Consider the following 20,128-nt stretch of genomic DNA (forward strand, 5'->3'; position numbering starts at 1 on the left):
CATGTACACAGTGAACAGAGCACATAAAAATGTTTAAAAATATTTATTTCAGACCAGTTTGATGCATTTGAAGAGTAATGCAAGTTTGTGCTGTAAATCAAGCAAAGTAAAAGCAAGACCATCTTCTTGAAATTGCACAAAACATAGAAATTTAACAGATCCCCGCTTCTTACATTTCCCTTTGCAGCATATTTTCTCCTGTTTTATACTTCACTGTACAGTAAGTTACTGAAAGATGTCCAGTTATAAAAGTGAAAATGGTCAACCCTTCAGAAACGAAAGTTGTGGAATTTCAAAACATGGGCCAACCACTTTGATGTTTTAAACCTGTAATGCCTACACCAGACAAAAGTCAGTTTGCTACAAAATGTATGCAAGTCAAGACAGGAATCATTAAACATGTTTCAATTCACGAATGGAATAATAATCACAGCACAAATATCAGGTCCATAACCTTGATATCAGGTTCATGTGGTAAACAAAAAAAATGAATTGGCCCTTTTTTTGTAATACAAGAATGTTAATATTCTAGTCCACAATATGTTAAAACAAGACACCAAATCTCTAAGAACTCACTGATACACCACAGACATAAAGGAAGAAATACCATCATAGTCAAGTTTTTGACTTATATTCTACAAATATGGACAAAAGGAAATCTACACCTGCTTAACCCTTTCTAAAGACCTGGTTAAACATCTTTCATCACAGTAGTCTTCAGAGCACAGGCAATCTGATTGCGAAAGAAAAGCACACAGCAGCGCAAAAAAAACAAAAAAAAAAACAATCATTTCCAGGCAGGCGCATCTTGTGTGCTCGGACATAGTGGCAAAATAATATCAATGAAAACACACAACCCATTACACTAGATTAAACTGGTCATGTACATTCTTGATGCACAGCACTGAAAAGTAGCAATGTCCCAAGGACAGTAATAGAACATCACTGTGGTCATACCACAGCACTGACAAGTTTATAGGCTGGTGCAGGTTTGACTAGTAGGCTAAACTGCTATTACTATCTATACAGTAATTCAAGTTGCTTTCTTACGTGTCGGGCACTCTAGCTTAGCAAACAATGTTGAATTTTTTGCTTCTTTCTGACAAGGCTTTTATTTGAGGGGACCACTGTTCACACAGCGTGTCACACTGACTTCCAGTTTAACTACTTTTCAAAAAAAAAAAAAAAAAAAAAAATTCTAACGTCTGCTATGGAGAACAAGGAATAGTATGCAAATAAGAAAAGCTACATACAACCACATCTTCCGTAAGTAAGAGCACAGACCCCGCACTCAGGGATGGTTTTATGGCAGCTAAACAAAAGAGCTTTCAACATAAATTAGCACTTTTAAAAGAGCAGTGAGCACAAATATCAATTCCTGGATTAAGTGATACAGAATGGATGCACAATTCAATGGTTCCTACGTGCTTCCATGACCCTCAGGCATCCAAAACCTAAGGGCTCATCTGCCATGGGGTCTTAAAATGAATCAAACAAAAAAGGTGTATCTTAACATACTGTATTTTCCTTGTAAAACCTTGGATAGCTTTAATACAATATCAGGCCGCTCCATTATAAATTGAAAGAACCACCTTTAAACCTACAACCTCCACCAACATAGAATGACATTGACATTACAGACACACTGGATTTAAAACATTGCCTGTGTCAATTTATATGTATGTATGTACGTTAAGTGGTGATGGTAAATACTGTATATTCAGTACTACCAGCTGTAATGAATTATGGGGTCCCTTTTTCAGTCTACTATGAGAACCATTTTGCATCTATGCAAAAAGCAATAAAAAGCTTTGCATTTACACTGACTCATGTAAACAAATTAAGCACACCCTCTCACTCACCGAACAATTCCAAAGAAACCTGAGCTGTTTGCTTTTTTTTTTTTTCCCCAACACCAACATTCAAATATATATTTATTTTGAAGTCTGTGCCTTTCTTTGCTGTGCGAGACATGAGACATTTTGTGAAGTGTTGCGTTAACAGCGAGGCCACACTTCTGAATCACTTTGAGGTATTCCTCCTTTTAGACAAAGCTGTACTTTCACCGTCATTCACAAAACAAAAATCACAGATCACTTGCGTAAAAAGAAGTATCCATATTGCTGACCACTCCACAGTATTCTAACCACTGTCTTTCTCACAACCAAAACCCTTTAATGTTCTGATGAAGTTCGTGTAATATTCCTGGAGGGTGTTGCCAAAATAATTCCATAACTGGAATAGTTATGCACAGTGGGGTTTTTCTCCCTACCATTTAACATAATTCCCCCCCACCAAAAAAGAAATGTAAAAATAAGACTCTTCCACTGAATAAAAACCCACTGGAAAAGAAACAAGAATACAGAAATATGCAGGAGCTCGCAGGGAGACTGGCGCTCACAGGCACGAGAGAGAGAGATCAAGTATTCAGGTTTGACCCGTCTCCGTCTTCACTGGACATCCCAAAGGAACGGAATGTGGCCTTTTAACTGGTGATCTGTGATGGAACGGAAGAGCAGAAAACACTGCATCGTAGGCTCTGGGTGACTGTTCCAGAAGGATCTGATGAGGCATACTCCTCCTCCGCCTCATACCCTCCAGGACAGGGCGTGGAGGGGTTTTAGGAGAGGTGTCCGTCAGCAGCTTTGTCCCCCTCCTGAAGCGGGAGCTTCTGGTCCACCTCGGCAGCCTGGGCCAGCGCGTGCAACGTGTCCCTCTGCATCCTCCGGGCCTTGTTGTACAGTATGACCCCGATGATGACCAGCACCGTCCCCACCGCCGACAGCACCGTGATCCTGTTGCTGAACACGATGATGCTCAGCCAGATGGACAGGGCGTGCTTCACCGTGCTGGCCACACTGAACGCCGGGAAAACAGCGCAAGGATAAAAAGAGAGACGGCGAATTACCTCAGAGTCCACCATACAAAAAAAAAAAAAAAAAAAAAGAACAGGTGCTTCCACTTCTCACCTCTCACATCCAGGGGACGTATTACAGGTGCGCTGAGGAAGAGGAGCCAGACTGGCCCTTACCTGAAGGTGACGGGCGAGATGCGGCCCATGAGAGCGTACGCGGTGACGCTCTGGAGGTGGAACAGCACCCCAGCGAAAAGCAGCAAGACGACAACGTCCTGGTTAATGCTGAAGCTGCCGTTCTTCCCGGCCACCGGAAGGTCCTGCGTTTTCCCCAGGAAACACACACTCAGACAATGAAATGCATTTTTACACTTTCTACAATTAAAGCAACATTCGAAAAGCACTGGTTCCTATGTAATCCCAGCTATCACGTTGTCTGAGTACCGAGTACACAAATTAACTAAAGCAATTGAGGAGCGCAGGTGTGTAGACCCAAATATAATAACTCATAGAAGTTAATAGAAGGTCATAGAAGTCCTCACACAAATCCATAATGCAGGCAAATAATTTCAAACTAGGGCCAGGCTATACAATAATGATGAGAATGACTATGAATATTCTGGGCAGGATATGGGTTTTTGCACTGAGGATCTCTCAATAGTACACACATCGGAGTTGCTGCTAAAAGCACTGTGCCCTTTGTCCTTCCCTATCGTCATAGCAACCACTCAGCTTACATGCGCCAAGTCATCGCAAGCCACATGACTGCTCATGTGAGTCAGCTGTACAGTCTAGGTGTAACACAAAAGCTCTGTGTGAAAGTAGCAAGAGCATCATTACATCTTAACTTGGGCACTGAGCCAGCTAGCTAGACACAACATACCTGCCTTGCAAGATCTGATAATTTATTTATCAGTTTTCCAGCCGTCTTATATTACCAAACTTTATTTCTTAGCTAATCTGTTTAGTAATTTGTACTGTTGCTTTACATTTAGCAATGTAATGCTACCAATTTTCAAGAATACTGAAACAACACAACAAGAACGTGTATTTCATGATATTTCTGTAGACCACATTCTCCACACCCATTTAGAACACGAAAAACAACTTTTCCATTACATTTTCAGCTTAAAATATTCTTTCCACCATAAAAACAACAATCACCTTTGTTCTCTTATGTAATGAGAGATTGAATAAATTTAGCGCAGAGCATTACACTCTCGTTATTTCATGACAGTGCACATATTGAGAGCACGACTACCACTGGTGCAGACAAAAGCCAACATAAGAAACTTGTATCAACAGCTCAGACAAAAGATACGACGATTCAAAATTCCATTCATTTGGTCTAACAAGATTAAGCAAGCATTCAGTCGTTTCAAGGAGGTGCTCCACCCACAGCTGGTAAACACTGAAACCAACGCATCGTTTCTTATTTTTCTTTGCATCCACCATTGGACTCATGCTGCACACAGACCATAGTTTTCATAAACGCAGGGCACGGAAAGCAGCGTGGTGAAGAACGCATGTTATTTTTACTTCACATGCTTTCTGAATGTGTCAGCACGACCATTCCCAATCAATCAAAAATTAAACATTTTAACAGCATTTTAAGACTATTCAATGCAAAAGCCCAGCAGGCTATATTCTCGATGCTAAAAATAGAGGTTCACTACAGATGTAATCAGCATGAAGTTAATGACCAGTTTACTTCAATATATGCAATTTAAGAACGTGTAAGGACACAGCCATGCTGAAAAACACAGTACGTGGCGAAAGGGTTTTTGTGATCTTAATCGTTTCATTGTTCGGATATTGAATGAAGACAATGCCTCCGAAACAAAACAGAGGTGATGCACACAAGCCCTTTCAATGGAGGGTGACAAACTGACGGAGAGTATACCATCCATGGCACCCATTGCTGCAATCGATTCGGGAGAGCCTGACCGTGGGGCCCATCCCTGAACTAAAACCGTGCCTTAACAGGATGAGCCACACGGCAGTCCCTTAAAAAAAATAAAAAACCTCTGCAAACCAACAATGAGAGGCAACTCCCAGCAAGTATCATGTATTTGTCAGGTGTTTCAAAAGAATAGAAAATATGATTCATGAGTAATCTGTAAGGGTATGGTGTGAGCGTCACTCACCAGCATGAAAATCCATGCAGGAATAAGCATTATGGTAGCTGCAGCACTAGTATAGAACTGCAGCTCAGGAGGGCTGAAAAGAAACCAGAAGATGACATCAAAACGGTCAACACTGTTACTTTAATGCAAATATTCCCGCAGGCTGTTGCCCAGCGAAGACATTTGCATGACTGCCCTTAAACATACGTTTTTTTTTTTTAATAGATTTGAACGCATGGTGATAATGCACTGTAGATAACCTCCAGCGGTTACTGCAGAGCAACTGCAAAATGAACGAAACGCTCACGCATGTAAAGTTAGACACAAGACACAACAGGTTTCATTACTCCAGAACACCAAGCCCAGTTTTGTCAGAAATAGCTTCCTGGAAAAAAAGCACTGATCAAAGGCATATCAATGGGGAATTACTGGGCAAACTTCCATCCAAAAGTGGACTGGTCATAACAAAGGTACATTAATGGAGACTGACGGGGTAAACTTCTTTTACACCCCCCAAGCTACAAGTAAACAACACCCGAAGACTACTCCCATTGAACTCACCTGAACTTATACTTGTCTCCACTGAGCAGCTTCTTTGAAAACACATTCTGCAAACTAGAGGGAAACACACGATAAGGCTTAGAGGACATGGAAGTCTTCACACAGACACCAACAGGCGTAAAGTAAGAGTGAACTTTTACCAGTCCATGATGTTTGTGGAGAGGGCTGCAGAGAAGCCCAGCATATTGAAGCTGATCTCTGTTGCCGTGCAGAGGGCCAGGCCAGCCATGATGGGGAACAGGGACAGGTTCACCCACAGACCTACACACCACACAGGTATCACCAAGGCAACTGTCAATCAGCTCTGTTCAGTAGCCGTAGCAAATCCACATCCAAATTATAGATGTCCAAATGATAAACCCGACAGGCTTCCAGTATACTAAACCACAGAGCAAAGCGCGCGACACTTGATCTCCTGGCACATCTGACAGCACCGCACCATAATACGATAATAAACCTGCTTGGTCTGTAAAGTTTGCGGTTCTCCATTGTGCCAGTGACTTAATGATACTGTGCAAACTTAAACAATATGCCACACTATCAACATCACAGGACCGGACCACAAGTCAACATTAACTCCAGATGAAACGGAGATGATTTCGGCTTTCTCTCTCCGGCACATTACCGATGTACTCTCCCAGGATCAGCCTGGACATGATGACGGTGAAGATGGGCGCCGAGCTCTTCACGGTCTCCGCAAAGGAAACGGCCACGTTCTTCAGGCTGACCAGCCCCAACACCACCGTGCTGAATCTGTGAGGGAGGCCCCAGTGCAGCCCTTTTAAAAAATCAATCCGCATACCGCCTCACACACCGGCCATTACACAAACAAACAGCAAGGGAGGACGGGCCTCATCGTGCAACAATGAGCTAGGGGCGTCATAGCTCAGGAGGTAAGAGCGGACGTCTGGCAGTCGGAGGGTTGCCGGTTCGATCCCCCGCCCTGGGCATGTCGAAGTGTCCCTGAGCAAGACACCTAACCCCTAATTGCTCTGGTGAATGCGAGGCATCAATTGTAATAAAAGCGGATAAAAGCGCTATATAAATGCAGTCATTTTACCATTTGAGCTCCTCTAGGCCAACTGGGCACCTGTAATCTGCACGAGCCAACCTTGGGCTGAGCGCAAATGTTAGCGCTCCACACTAGCGGACCTTGGCCCACGCGGACTTCGGTCTAGCCTACAGTACTGTAAACAAGCTGCAGTGAATACTAATGCATACAGCGCTGTGCGTGCATTTTTACATCAGCAATATTAAATGATTTAAAAAAATTACCTCATTAATCCAACGAATAGCATTATCATCAGGAAGTTGGGAGGGTACTCCGTCCTGGACTTGTGCTGGTACAGGCAGCAAGGCACATACATCTTCATACAGCCAATTATAGTGGTAGACAACATCTGAATAGCACCTGCCAGTTAAAGAGATCAGAAATCAAAGAAAGACGACATTACAATATGCACCACAGTTCTATACAACTCGCAAGCAAGCATTTTTTCATTCATCTACACATCCTAGTAAATGACATCATAATGAAAACTGCCCATTAAGTCAAAATCATGAAGAGCACTGGAGCTGCTCAAGCAATATTCTCCCAGAATAAAACAAGGGAATGCTTACTTCCCCTAGATTAGTTCAGGTCTATACCAATCTCATAAAAAACACGTTTTCAACGTACAAAAATGCCAAGTTACTCAAAAGTATTGATATCAAAATGACGCCAAGTTACGGTACTACAAACAATATAGGCTATCTTGCCTCACCGAAATTAAATAAGATGTATTCCAAAGCAATGCTACCCAATATTTACTCAGTTCTTTCAGAACGACAAACGTTGACATCATGGGTCTTCAAAAGGCAGCTTACCCAGCATGCTCGGCTCCCCCTCGAGCAGCGTCAGGATGTACTTGTTGAGGAACAGCGTGCAAAAGCTGAAGAAGTACCACAGTCCCAGGTAGGCCAGGGACTTGGAGTTCCACACCCCCGAGTCGGCCTCGATCACGGTCGTCTCGGTGATGGTGATCTTCAGGACGCTCTCGCCGGGAACGCTCTCGCTGCGCGCCAGAACCACGCGCTCCGGCCTGCTCCTGAACACCGAGAACAGGTGCCAAAAGGAGCTCCTCCCGGCCCTGCCATTGCCTGCCATGGCCAGACCACGGCCCGGCAAGCCTTTCCAGGTGACCGTCTACGGACCTCAGGAGGGAAATCTGGCCCAGTGTCAATCCATCTTCCCGGTCCGAGCATACGCCAATTAAAATGGTTCTCCTGTGTGCTGGCTCTTCCGCTGCATGACTCACTTTCTGAAACAGAAGCACAGGCCTTTACTGCATTCTGACTGCTTTATTACGGAGTACACTTAATGAGAAGCAGTTAGACAGAGTACACTTAATGAATGAGAGGCAGAGACAGAGTATAGGCTACTTAATGAGAGGCAGTTACAAAGTACACTTAACGAATGCGAGGCAGTTACAGACTGATGTTGCTCCGCAAGACATTTTTATTTTCAATCTAACCCCCATGTGCTCAGTCCAGACACACAGTAGACATGGATCACAGCTTGAAAAAAAGAGCACCCTTGTAACAAAATGACTAAATCCCCACATCCTATGAGAGTCTCACGCAGTAAACATGCAGGACATGTATATTCTGAAAAATAACAAATGACAAAAATCATTTTGCATTTTCCTTATTCAGTAGCGATTACATGCACTTCTGAGACAAGGGGTAAACAGATTCATTTTTCAGTCGTACTGTGAAATTTGACTATTTTCTCCAAAAATGAGCTCAAGTGTACCCAAAACCAAAAAAAATGACCAAGAATTTAAGGATCCTGGAGGCCCCTTGGACTTATGCTGACGCACAAAGACGCACGCGGTAACAACCGTCGACACAGACGACAAGAGCCAACAACCAAATACAATAATAAGGGCTTGTGCACGCAGTATAGCATAAAATCACACACTTTGGAGAACTAGTTGCAACCACAAGCATGACAACACAACAACTCAAAAAACAATAACACACAATAGCTGCCACTGCGGGCATGATGACACCATACAACATACAACTCCACAACCTAGTGAAAGAAGCAGCCAGCCTCCCATGGCAGGCACGATGGCACAATGCAACTCTCAATCGAACGATGATAGATAAACCAACGACTACTGCTTCAATATTTAAACATGTAACATGTCCCGCACCCCAGCTGCCTGAAGTCTGCAACCCAGAGACGTCAGCAGATGGTTTGGTATCTTCTCAGGTCATGCTCTGCCAGGCCTGCACTGCAGCCATATTCAGTTCCTGTTGGTTTCTGAGGCTTTTGGCTTGAGCAAGTGAACCACATGTCGAGTTGAATTCAGGCCAGGTGATTGACTTGGCCAGCCAAGAACATTCCACTCTTGACCTGAAAAACTCATTGGTTGCTTGAGCAGTATGTATGGGCTCACTGTCCAGCTGCAAGATGAAATGCAGTCCGATGGGTTTTGAGGCATTTGGTTGGATCCCAAAAAATGTTTCAGTACACTTTTGAATTCATCCTGACCCTGCTGTCAGCAGTCACATCAACAATATAGACAAGTGAGCCAGGTTTCAGTGGCAAACATTCATGCTCAATGTTACGTCCCCTGCCTCTGCTTGCCTGGGTAGTGCAGGTGGAGGTAGTTGCTTAATTACCTAATTGCCTGATTGCTTCCACCTGCCTGTGGTCCAACATAAGTCCAGTAGTATGAGGCAGGGGATACATTTTCTTTTGGGGCTTGTGATTTGTGTGGAGAGACTTGGTTTTGTGAACTTTGTGTGTTTTTGTTTGTAATTTAGATGAATAAATGTCTGGGTTTGTTTTTAGATCAGTTTCTGTCGTGTTTTTGGTGCATCTGGACTTTGTTTGTTGCGGCCAGTCGAGCCGGCCGCAACACTCAAGCCATAACACCTCCAACCATGTTTACCAGGTGAGGGGGGGTGCTTTGGATCATCAGCAGAAAACATCCCATCAATTTAGTTTGGTACAGGTTAATACTCGTCTCATCCTACATAAGACTTTGTTGCAGAAGCCTAACAAAGTCTCTTTGTTTTTATTTATCTGTTTAAATAAAAATTTAAAAAAATTGCGAGACGCCGGCATCCAATTAAGACGGCTATTGAGGTTACAAATGACATCTCTTGAAATATCTTAAAAGGAAACCTTGCATTAATAGACAGATCAGACCAAAGATACATCGTTTTGCAAACGTGGCACCACTCATAGGCCTATCAAAGAAACAGCAGTTTCAGTTACTGGTTCGGATTATCTTAAGCACAAGACAGTATGACAACAACGCTTGCGGAAGCTAGCAATATACATGCCGTCACTATTGTGTTCTGTAGTACGTGCAAAACTAACGCCGCGGACCCAAATTCAAAAGCGAGTGTGCGCCTCATCAAAATGAACGTCTCTCTGCGTGCAGTTATAAAAAGGACTACAATAAGGCTAGTTTTAAAGCAATTTATTTCACCTGGAAAAACTAGTGCATGCAATAGCTAACGCCATATGCATTGTTTCGCTAGTTCTCGGAGTTCCCCATTCTCCATTTACCTTTTAGCTAACTTGGCAATTTACCGGAGTTGAGTTAACGCTAGCTCGCATAAATCAATAAACAGCAACGAGTCACCAGACAATGCAAACACCACTGCATTTTTTCCTAATCTCTGATTGTTTTCAAATCATCAGCGTTGTATGTACACATTCTATATTTTAATTCTATCAAGCAAGGATAACGTTGACCAATTAGCTAATGTTATAATGTAACAAATCGACTTTAAGTTACCTTGCTATCTCCTTACACGTGGCCCCGAAGAGTTACATCGCTAGCCAATGTTAGCTAACCTGGGGTAACAATGAAATCACACAATATTCGCGGCCATGGCTGGCCAACTATGGTAACGTTAACATTACAGGGCGTGCTGCAAAAGTCAATAGCTAACAGGCTGGGTTGTAAGCTAATCAGATAGCTAAATATATGGTTACTACCATTAGCTAAGTTTTCCAATAGTTTGCCGAGAAGTACCCATATACAGTGGGAAAATGGTACCTATAATCTTATGTTAGCTTGTTCGCTAACGATATAAGCTAGCTCGGTGGTCAGCTAACAATTTAAGCAGCATATGAACCGGCTTAACATCCAGATGTCGATTCTTTGTTGCTGAATACAAAGCATGACACTTGCACATTTTTTAAAATACACATTAAAAAACGAATGACAATACCTTATCGAGCGCCACATATGCAGTCAGAAAATGAGCATTCATCCAGCCAAAATAAAACCATCGTGCAAAAACTCCTCCCACGCCGAGCGCTGGGCGTCTATTTACATACACGGAGTTCAAAACAATAGCGGGAGGTCCCAAGCAAAACACGATGCCCGTGCTCGAAACAATGTTGCCATGACTGCGGTTTTCTAGTCCAGAAAACTTCTAGTCCAGAACTACTAAAGATCTATGAAGCAAAAACTAAGCAGTGTACCCAGCATCTCCAAATCTACCCACAATGTCCAAATTATTAACACTGGTCTAAAATAGCTAAGGGTCCAGAAACAAATCCAAAATCTCTCCAAAAAGGAATATAATGCTTTTTGTCCATTGTAAAGCATATGAGCCCCTTATGAAGGTTTAAGATGAAACATAGATATAATTTAAACATAATGCAAACATATAGTCACACAATGCTGCACAGTACCTAAATGTGTAATAATTAACTCTTGTGTGTAGCCTATTTCTATACTCTGTACACTCCTATGTTTTCTTGTATGGGAATGGGACGATATAAAAACATTTTTCAGCCGTCCACCACGTTTTGGCAATGTTTCAACACTCTCCTCATCACTCTTGTATGCGTCACAAAAACCATTACACTACTAACTAACGCTTACATTACAGTGTGAAATATCCACATTACATAATACCACTAACCTATTTAAAGACACTCAATTTCTAAAATAACGTAATAACCGAAATATTTTGAGCAGTAATACTTACATAGCAATGATGAAATCTTATCTATGTTCAGTAGATGGAGACAGAGACAGTAAATCAATGACAGTTATATCCGCTTCTGTTTTGCTCCAGAAAACGATGTCAGATAGCTCTATCAGCAAACATATGGCTTAGCTATGCCCAGAAGTCCTCAATAATAATGGTATTTTCCAAGGAATTACGAAAAATCGTTGACAACGTTTCGTTAGGTGCAACGTCTTTTAATGCTACCATATAGAGCGAATGCCATGGTAAGAAAATGTACGGTTACGCGAACCTATAAAACGCTATTCCAAAAGTAAAATTAGACATGTTATACATCGACTGATTGAGCGTCCGCCATTTTAGCAACCTCACACAGTAAACAAACATAGGCTACTACCACACGGCTTTATTTATGGGCGGTGGCTTGACCGAAACAAAGTGACAATAGCCAACGAAATCAAACATGCTAATTAAACTGCACCCCCATCACGTCTCCAAAACCCGGCTGTAAGAATCACTAAAACAAGCCGACTTTGACCCTAAAAATGTTGTTTATTCTATTGAGTGACTTCTGCAACACTTTAACTTTCGTAATATGAAAAAAAGGAAAACAGTAAAAAAAATTTTTTAAAAAAGCGCGATTGCCTCCTAGCGCGATTTCAAGATTTGCGACTTGCGGACCTTTTCTCCAGCACCCGTCACAATTTTCCGTGTCCCAGCTCACCCTTCTGTGGACCCAAGGGCCCAGGAATATGCTATATGACAGAGTTTTTTTTTTTTTTTTTTATGTATATGACTGAACATAATGAGTCGCACCACTTGTCTACTAACGACCACCCATCAACCCCTTCACTGCATATCTTCACAATCTCATCCTAGTTTTCCTTAACAAAATGAAAAGGACATGGACCCAAGTTACCCAGCTCTCCACAGTTCACCTTGAACCTGCTACTGAAGTCTCCAGACAGCAATACACGACTGCATATCTGAAACATCGTAGGCCACCCATCATTCAAAACCACTAAATCATAGGCTCCAGGGTTCACTTGCAAAAGAGACATCAATCTCAATGTGACTCTCTTGGTTAAACAGAGGTTAAATAAAAGTAAAAATAAAAGCACTCCACTGGCCTTAGAGTAACACGCTGGAAGCTTACTGCCGCCTCCTCTCACCCACTTTAAATCCATTGCCTTAGTTAATCTATCTCTATAACATAAACACCAACACCCCAAAGATGACCCCCTTCACCACAGCCCTTTCCCCCTGACCCATACTCAATGGGCAGCCAATGCATTTCTCTGAGTGATTTTTGTTTGGAATGAGGAACTCTGACTCTCTGTGCTCTTTTTGAGATGAAAATCTCTGTATAATGACACTTGGAACAGTGAATGATCTGGGTACCTTTGTACCGGAAGCTGCTTTTTTCCTTCAGTACCTTCAAGCTGGAGTTCCTCTAAGAAAACAATCCTGTGCGGCTGGGCAGGGCCTTCCTGTTTCCTTGATATATTTTTATTATATATTATATTTAGCAGAAGTTGATAGGGAGAGCACACCGAGCCTGGCCACTTCAAGTGAATGGTTAGGTGTTGTGAAGTTCCTTGTAAATCTTATTATAGGGCATAGAAGGAGTGGTCCTTAATTTAGACTGGTGAGGTTGGAATGAAAAACCAGCATGCACAGGGGTCCCCCAGGACCAAGTTTGAGAACCACTGACCGAGGGGACATCATTTCGCCCGATCCCATTTATCCCTAGGGATGCTATGTATTCTGCAGTCTTGTAGTAAGTTCCGGTTCACGTTCACATGCAGAAAAAATAGAGTTCCGAAAATCGCACATCTGCCTCGGAAATGTAAGTGTTCACTGGAAGTGCAATATCTCGCTACTACTGATCGACAATCTTTGGAAACAAACCAGGAAGTCTTTGTTTCAAATTATTTCATTGGGTTACCGAAATGGTTAGCTAGCTAACTTAACTAGCTAGCTACGAAGCTGGATTTGCCCATTTATGCAATTCTAGATACTGCGCTTAGAGGTATTTAAATGCACCGACTCGCCAAGTAGCCATCTAAATTCTCCCTAAAATGGACGAAATAAGGTCAGTGAATTTGAATATTTTGTTTTGCCCATTGCTGTTGTAGTAGTAAGCTGGAATGATAGCTAGCTAGTACTACTAGTCAGGCAGTTAGCCAAGTCGATAGATCTAACATCATCAGTCAACAGATGGCTTTGAATAACATTAGCTAGCTAGCTGACCTGGCGCCTGAGCAGTGAAGAAAACCACTTGACCAACGTTAGCTAAGTTAATTAGCATGCAGCTTCGACTTGAAATATGAATAGGTTGGATTAAGCCAATGCACTATCACTTTGATTCTTCAAAAAAATAAAAATAAAAAAGTTATCAAGCTAGTGATGCAGCTACATCGCAAACCATACAGTCTAACGTTGCTAAGCCAACGTATGTGGCCAGGTGCCTAACTTCTAAAAGTTATAGATCGCTGTAACCAGGATGTGACTGCTATGGTACCTAGGTTTTACAGAGATGTGAAGAGGGGTGGTAATTAGTTGTCTACTTAAGAAATTAGTCTTGCAGTAGCCTATAAAGTTTGATTTCCAGATAGCTAGTTGAGTTTCCGTTTTGAAGATTCCGTGACGGGATTTCAGAACATTACTTGTCTGACCAGACTGACTTCTTAAATGGGCATTTAAATAAACGATGTAAATACATTAAATTATAGCTGTTGTGTGCATAAATATGCAGTTTATTTATGTGATTAAACGAACAGCCCAGATCCACCAAAATCCATCTGAAGTAAAAAGTTGTGTATCAAAAGTCGTTCTGGATAAGAGCGTCTGCTAAATGCCTGCAATGTAATGTAATGATGCTATGTGCTTCTTATTTTAGTCCGTTGCTGACCCCTCGGCACCCCGAAAGCGTTGATCTCCCTTCTCCAAATTTGAGACCAAGGCACCGCGAGCTCATCCCGACGCCCTGCGGTCCAGTGAGTTATTTGAGGCTCGCTGATGCTCTTCAGCATGTTCAAGAGATGCAGATGATGAGCCCTTCAACTTTAGGAATATATTTTTGGAAATGCAATGTTAAAGAAAACGTGAAAAAGAAACTGAAATAATCTCTCTCTCTCCCCATCACCCCCCCTTCTCTCTTCCATTTATCTGTCTAGATAAAGCCATGGTCGGAGTTGACTTGCCTGGTTAAAGTGTATTATTGTTTCACCATCACATCTTTAGTAGGGGTTCTGGCTCTTACTTTGGTTAACGTATACAGACAGTTCCAGAAGAATGACAGTTATGAAGAGGAGTCTGTGTCCCTCATTCAGCTTGTGGGAATCTGTAAGTAAAATGGCAGGTATGGGTGGCCCTGCATAGGTTATGTGCAAGTGTTCAAAACAAGTACACAAGCCAACAAATACCAAGCACATTGCAAAAAAAAAAAAAAAAAAATCTATTTTGATGATTATTATTATTTTAAAGGCTTTGTGCTTCTTTTATCACTTCTGAAATAATGTAACTTTTTATATTTTGTCACTTCAGAAATACCAACTGACCACTCAATGAAAATCCCAGTTGCTTTGGCGAAATCTTATTGAAGCTGTCTGTTGTTGCAACAAACAGGAAATACTTTCCTAAGATAGGACAAAATAGCAGAACTTGCTGAAGGGATTGGTTTCCTTTTTTTTTTTTTTCAAGGGGGTGCAGCTGAAACCAGTGTAACATTTTCTGCCTGGTATTAGTCTGTCAAACTGTTGAAATGAAAGTGTTTCAGTTCCCTGAAGTGTTTTGCAAAAAAAAAAAAAAAGAAGCTTGCTTCCAAGCGCTGTTCTCTGAGCTGCATTTCGACCGTTACCGCCCGCAGTGTTCTGCCTGTATTACGTCACGCGGGGGATTCTGCAGGAGAACCGGCAGGAGCTGATCGCCTTCGTGCTGAGCGTGCTGCTGGTCATGGTGCGCTCCGTGGTCAACTTCACCGTCCTACCGCCCGAGGAGCGCAGAAGCCTGCTCCTGGTGCGTCACGTGACCAGGCAGGAGGGGGTGGGGGTGGGGTGGGGCGGGGCGGGGCGGGGCGGGGCGGGGCGGGGCGGTCAGTTCTGGAAAGTTCAGCCTGTCGCTTCAGGCCACCCACACTGGGGGGAAAAGTCACAGTTGATGGATGTGAAAAGTTAAATTATGCATGTCCATCCTTCTGGCTCCCACGTTGCATGTTATTGTAGAACTTAAAGGGGCGCCATTGGTTTTATGCCGGTCAAGAAACTCAAAAAGAAAGTTCACAAAAGGCTGCTTATAGGGAATTGAAGAAGAGTAGTGGAGAGAATGGGACAAGATAAAGAACTAGTTCTATCAGCTTGTTCATTTACCACTCATTACTTAAATATTTGTGCGGGCATGAGTTTGATCCCTGGCGTGGTGCTTTCTCCATGGTGGTCCCTTCCCTATCTGTTACCCTCTCTGCCCTCTCCCTGTCTGAATAAAGCAAAAAATAAAAAGAGAAAGGTCGACTGTTCTACTAAAAAAACAGACAAAAAAAATCCCCTCCACTACAGGATGAAGATGATTTAAATGGTATCTTGCAGGTGCGGTTTGTGTGCATCCTGTTTGTGGGGATGCTCCACGTGGTCTGCGCCACCCTTCTCATCCAGAGGCCCAACATGATGGCGTTCCGTGTGGGAGGAGCCCTGGAGAGCCTGCAGGAGCAGTACTTCCTGCTCAACCTCTGCTTTTCCATGGTCACCTTCGACCTGCAGGCCCAGGTGAAATGCCGCTCTCGTCTTCTTTCGGTCAGGTCACATGACCGCACGGCACCTGCGCTCCGAACGAAAATTTTAAACTCGTCGTCCTCAGGAAATGCAAATTACCGGGCAGTCTTGCCCTGGTCTCTATACGCCTTCCGCTCGTCTGAGAACGCCCGCTGCTGCTGTGTTTAGACTCGCACCTCGTGGAGACAGAGGCATGTTTTGGGAATGTTATCTGACTGGAGTGCGCATTGATTTCGGGTGTTTGCTTTTCTCCGTCTCTCCCAGCTGTGCCTGTGTATCCTGATAATAACGTCGAGCATGTCTCTGTCCTACTCCCACAATATCATCCTGGGCTTTGGGGTCATCTGGGCCTGCTTCACTGCTGCCGTTGGAGCCATAGCGGTGAGTCTCGACAGAACACACGAGGAAGAACGGTCCAGTACTTCCGTTAATTATACGGGTTTCAGAAACCACAGAGATTTCGTAAAGCAGCTTGACTGTACTCTCCAGTCTACGCAGATCCCATGCAACGCAAGAGACCAATGCTCGGATTTGAGATTAAAACGAAGTGAAAGAAATGAATACTTCTGCATTTCTCTTTCAGGTTCTAAAAGAATTAAAGCCACTTGTTTGGATTTTCGTCCTTCAAAACCTGCCAGAGCTGGCCTATTTAATTTACCTTCTTTACGTGGTAAGTTGATGGTATCCTTGCTTTGCATTATTAGTCAGCAAGTTGGGGTTGCTGGACCTAAGTACGGGGTTATTAGTTGTGAAACACAAAGTGAGCAGTCCGGTCGAACGTGGTTTTTTGACAGCTGCGGGTGAGTGGAGTTATGAGTTGGAGTAGCAGCATTTTGTTTGAGGGGGGAGGGAAGCTTTTGTTTCTTGATATCAGGCTGACAGGTGTAATCTTGTAAACCCCCCCCCCCCCCCTTGTTGTCCAGGTGAGTGTGGAGTGGGGACAGGGCAAGTCCTACAGCCAGGAAGCGGCCGCCGTCACTGGCTCCTGCATCTCGGTGCTGATCAAAGGCGTGCTGTTCTGGTCCCTGTTCCGGCTGTACCGCAGCTTCGGCCAGGGCCTGAGGGAGCGCAGTGAGTGCCCGTCCTTTGCCCTCCACTGGCTGTTTATTTGTGTTAGTGTCTGTGTATTTATGTAGACTTTATATTGTTCATTGTCCAAATAGACTGTTATTATAGATCCATGGTGCTGTGACACCGCACTGAATGGACAGTTAGTTCATTGACGGTACGTCTGATCGAACCCGTTGCTCTGGTGTGACAGCACAAGCTAATCTCCACCGTCAGTGCGTCGCAAAAATGACTCTGATGAAAAATCAACTTGTTAAGCTATTTCAGAGAATGCATTAATATCAAGATATGTAGAGCATGTCACTAAAAAGATTTTAAAAATAGAGATGATTTTTTTTTTGCCAATATCACCGAGCCCTACTCCTGTCATAGGAGGTCAGATCCAAGATCCTCCCCACCAATGTGATGAAAACTGCAAAACACACTACAAGAAAATGGGGAAAAAAAACAAACCTGCCTGCCTCTAATATATATGACAAAATAAATACAAGTCAAACAAGGATAAAGCAATAACCAAAAAAAAAAATAGAAGAAAACCCAACAACTCCTCTAGCAGAGCTGTTTTAGCAGGAGTGGAGCGAATGAGGAGAGACAGAGGAGCCTTGGCTGCCTTACCCCATTTAGGCCCCCTTCCAGCAGTCCACGCCCGAATCTGCCGCGACACAGACGGGAGGGGCGCACCGTAGAAACCCCCGGGCGTCCGAGTTAAAACCGGACCGCGAAGCGCCCGAGGGCGCAGCTCTGGCTCTGCGGTCTCATAACAGGCTCTCCGGGTTTCTCTCTGAAAGCAGTGGTACTCAAACCTGGTGCACGAGGCCAGCGGTGCTGCCTGCTGGTTTCAGTCTTCCCCTCTAATCAGGACTGATTTTTAAACCTGGGACACCAGGTGAGTTTAATCTCTGACCAATCAGTGGCATTAATCCCATCAATTAACTATCAGGGAGAAAAGAGAACCAGCGGTGCTGCTGGGCTCAAGGGCCAGATCTGAGTATCCCTGGCGGGGAGGTTTTTAAATGCGTGGATGCCTGTGCATTTTATGATTTCGTTTTGACTGGAGAGCCCCACATGCACCATTACACATTCTATACACATTCTCAAAGCCACTTAAAAAAATCACGCGTGTGGCTAGTTTTGTTTCGTCCCGACAAGCAAAGGCCCTTGTTGTGTTCAGTTAGACTCCATGCGCTCTAAGACGGTCCAAGCAGCCTGCGCAGCAGGGAAACGTGGCCTACCTGAGCACCTTTGCCCCCAGCGCGCTTTCTGCCGTCTGCCCTTCAGCCCTTCTCCACTCCAGCCGGCACCTAATCGCCTCTGTTTGCTCTGCAGTGTTTGCCTCAGGCCAGCAGTGAGGCCACGCCCCCTGCCAGCAAGGAGCATCATGGGATATGTGCCGTCAACGATGGGTCCGTAACTCTTGCACGACGCGAAGGCACCGGAGAAGTGACTCTACAGGTTTTGGCGACGTCTTGAGTAACAACACACGGTTAGCGTATTGCTCCAAGCCCTTGGCTGGAAGGCAGATTGGGATGTGACCCTGCCTGTGAATTACAGGAAGCTGCTGCATTGCCTCCTGCAGGCTTTTATATAGGACTGGTTTTAATGTGTTGCACTAACGAGGGGGGGAAAAACCCCGTAATCTTGTCCTTGAAAGGTCAATTCTGGACACAGCAGGTATAACCAGTCACCTGTCGTCCTTGTAAATATTTGTAAAAGTGCCTTTGTAACTTGCTTTTGTAATTATCACTCAGTTTTGTTTGAATTTATACACCGCATTTTTCTTACACACTTTTTATTTGTTTATTTTGTTTAAGACATTACGTAAATAACGAGAAGCTAAATCCTGTCTATAGAATTTCTAAACGTAATTCTGTTTTTTATGACAAAATCTGTGAAAGCATATATATATATTGGTTTTTTGTTGACTGAAAGTATTAGGTCTTTAGTCTTTATTTTACAGTGGAAAAGATATTCTGCACGACGTGAGGCACAAGGCACGCTTTTCATTGAAAGACTAACTTAACTTATATATTGCCCCCTTGTGGACGGAATGTGCGTAGCATTAACTTGGTTTTGAACGCCTTTTGCAACTACCAAAGGAATTTTACGAGTGGAATTATTTTACCATTTTAAATGACTCTGTTAACATTTTAACTCTTGATACGGATGTACTAAGATTTAATTTACAAGGACCTCTAATTGTTTAAAAAGGTTTTCATTGGGATTTTTTCCCTGACTGTAAGCATGTGTGAGCTTTGTGTTGCATTCAAGTATTGGTTTGTTTGATATGAAAACATCACTCGTTTCCAATCTGAATGTGGATAGGAATAGGGGTGCCACAGTCTCTTACTACAGTTATCAGTTCATCAGGTCTGGCCTCATGGTTCCATTTTCCCTTTTTCACTGGCTTGGTATGTACTAAAATGGATAAACATCTTAAGGCAGAAACTAACCAGGCCCGTTATGGTGGCCACTTTACATAGATTTTTTTTATTTGTGTGTGTTTTCTATGTCAAGCCAATCAAGATCCATTAAATAAAATTTGTATTAAGTGGTTCATGCAGCAAGTGGTATCGATTTTGTTTTTGCATGATGAAAAATGCCTTTTTTACCCTCCGTGGCACAGTTTACAGGAAGAGGAAGTGCAGATGTGCACTGCGAAATGGAACATTTTGAAATGACAGCTACACTTGGGATCTGGTAACATTGGGGGTGGGGGGGTTGTTAAACTGATGACAGTTCAGGTTTCTGCACAACCAGTT

The 20,128-nt window shown here is 43.2% G+C and overlaps 2 protein-coding genes across 5 annotated transcripts; one reads left to right on the top strand and one right to left on the bottom strand.

Annotated features, from left to right (window-relative positions):
• Nucleotides 1–28: 28 nt before the first annotated feature.
• si:ch73-236j9.2 (solute carrier family 35 member E2A) lies at nt 29–18,625 on the bottom strand. Of its 4 annotated transcripts, none has more exons than XM_064300881.1 (9): nt 18,602–18,625; nt 7,408–7,841; nt 6,817–6,952; nt 6,167–6,294; nt 5,682–5,802; nt 5,542–5,595; nt 5,002–5,074; nt 3,032–3,174; nt 29–2,858 (listed from the first exon to the last, which is right to left on the bottom strand). In XM_064300881.1, exons 2-9 carry the CDS (start codon nt 7,685–7,687, stop codon nt 2,621–2,623), a joined length of 1,173 nt encoding a protein of 390 aa, XP_064156951.1. In that variant the 5' UTR covers nt 7,688–7,841; nt 18,602–18,625; the 3' UTR covers nt 29–2,620. The 4 variants fall into 4 exon arrangements, with proteins under 4 accessions (XP_064156951.1, XP_064156950.1, XP_064156949.1 ...); XM_064300880.1 differs by lacking the exon at nt 18,602–18,625 and adding an exon at nt 17,985–18,126; XM_064300879.1 differs by lacking the exon at nt 18,602–18,625 and adding an exon at nt 10,783–10,923.
• LOC135235397 (uncharacterized) lies at nt 13,353–19,929 on the top strand. Its single transcript, XM_064300884.1, has 9 exons — nt 13,353–13,627; nt 14,435–14,531; nt 14,712–14,880; nt 15,404–15,552; nt 16,119–16,295; nt 16,566–16,682; nt 16,885–16,971; nt 17,225–17,372; nt 18,696–19,929. The coding sequence occupies exons 1-9, from the start codon at nt 13,614–13,616 to the stop codon at nt 18,716–18,718; spliced, it is 981 nt and encodes a 326-aa protein (XP_064156954.1). The 5' UTR covers nt 13,353–13,613; the 3' UTR covers nt 18,719–19,929.
• Nucleotides 19,930–20,128: the final 199 nt, after the last annotated feature.

The sequence above is a fragment of the Anguilla rostrata genome, chromosome 11 (genome assembly GCF_018555375.3).
Source record: "Anguilla rostrata isolate EN2019 chromosome 11, ASM1855537v3, whole genome shotgun sequence".
NCBI classification, from domain to species: Eukaryota; Metazoa; Chordata; class Actinopteri; order Anguilliformes; family Anguillidae; genus Anguilla; species Anguilla rostrata.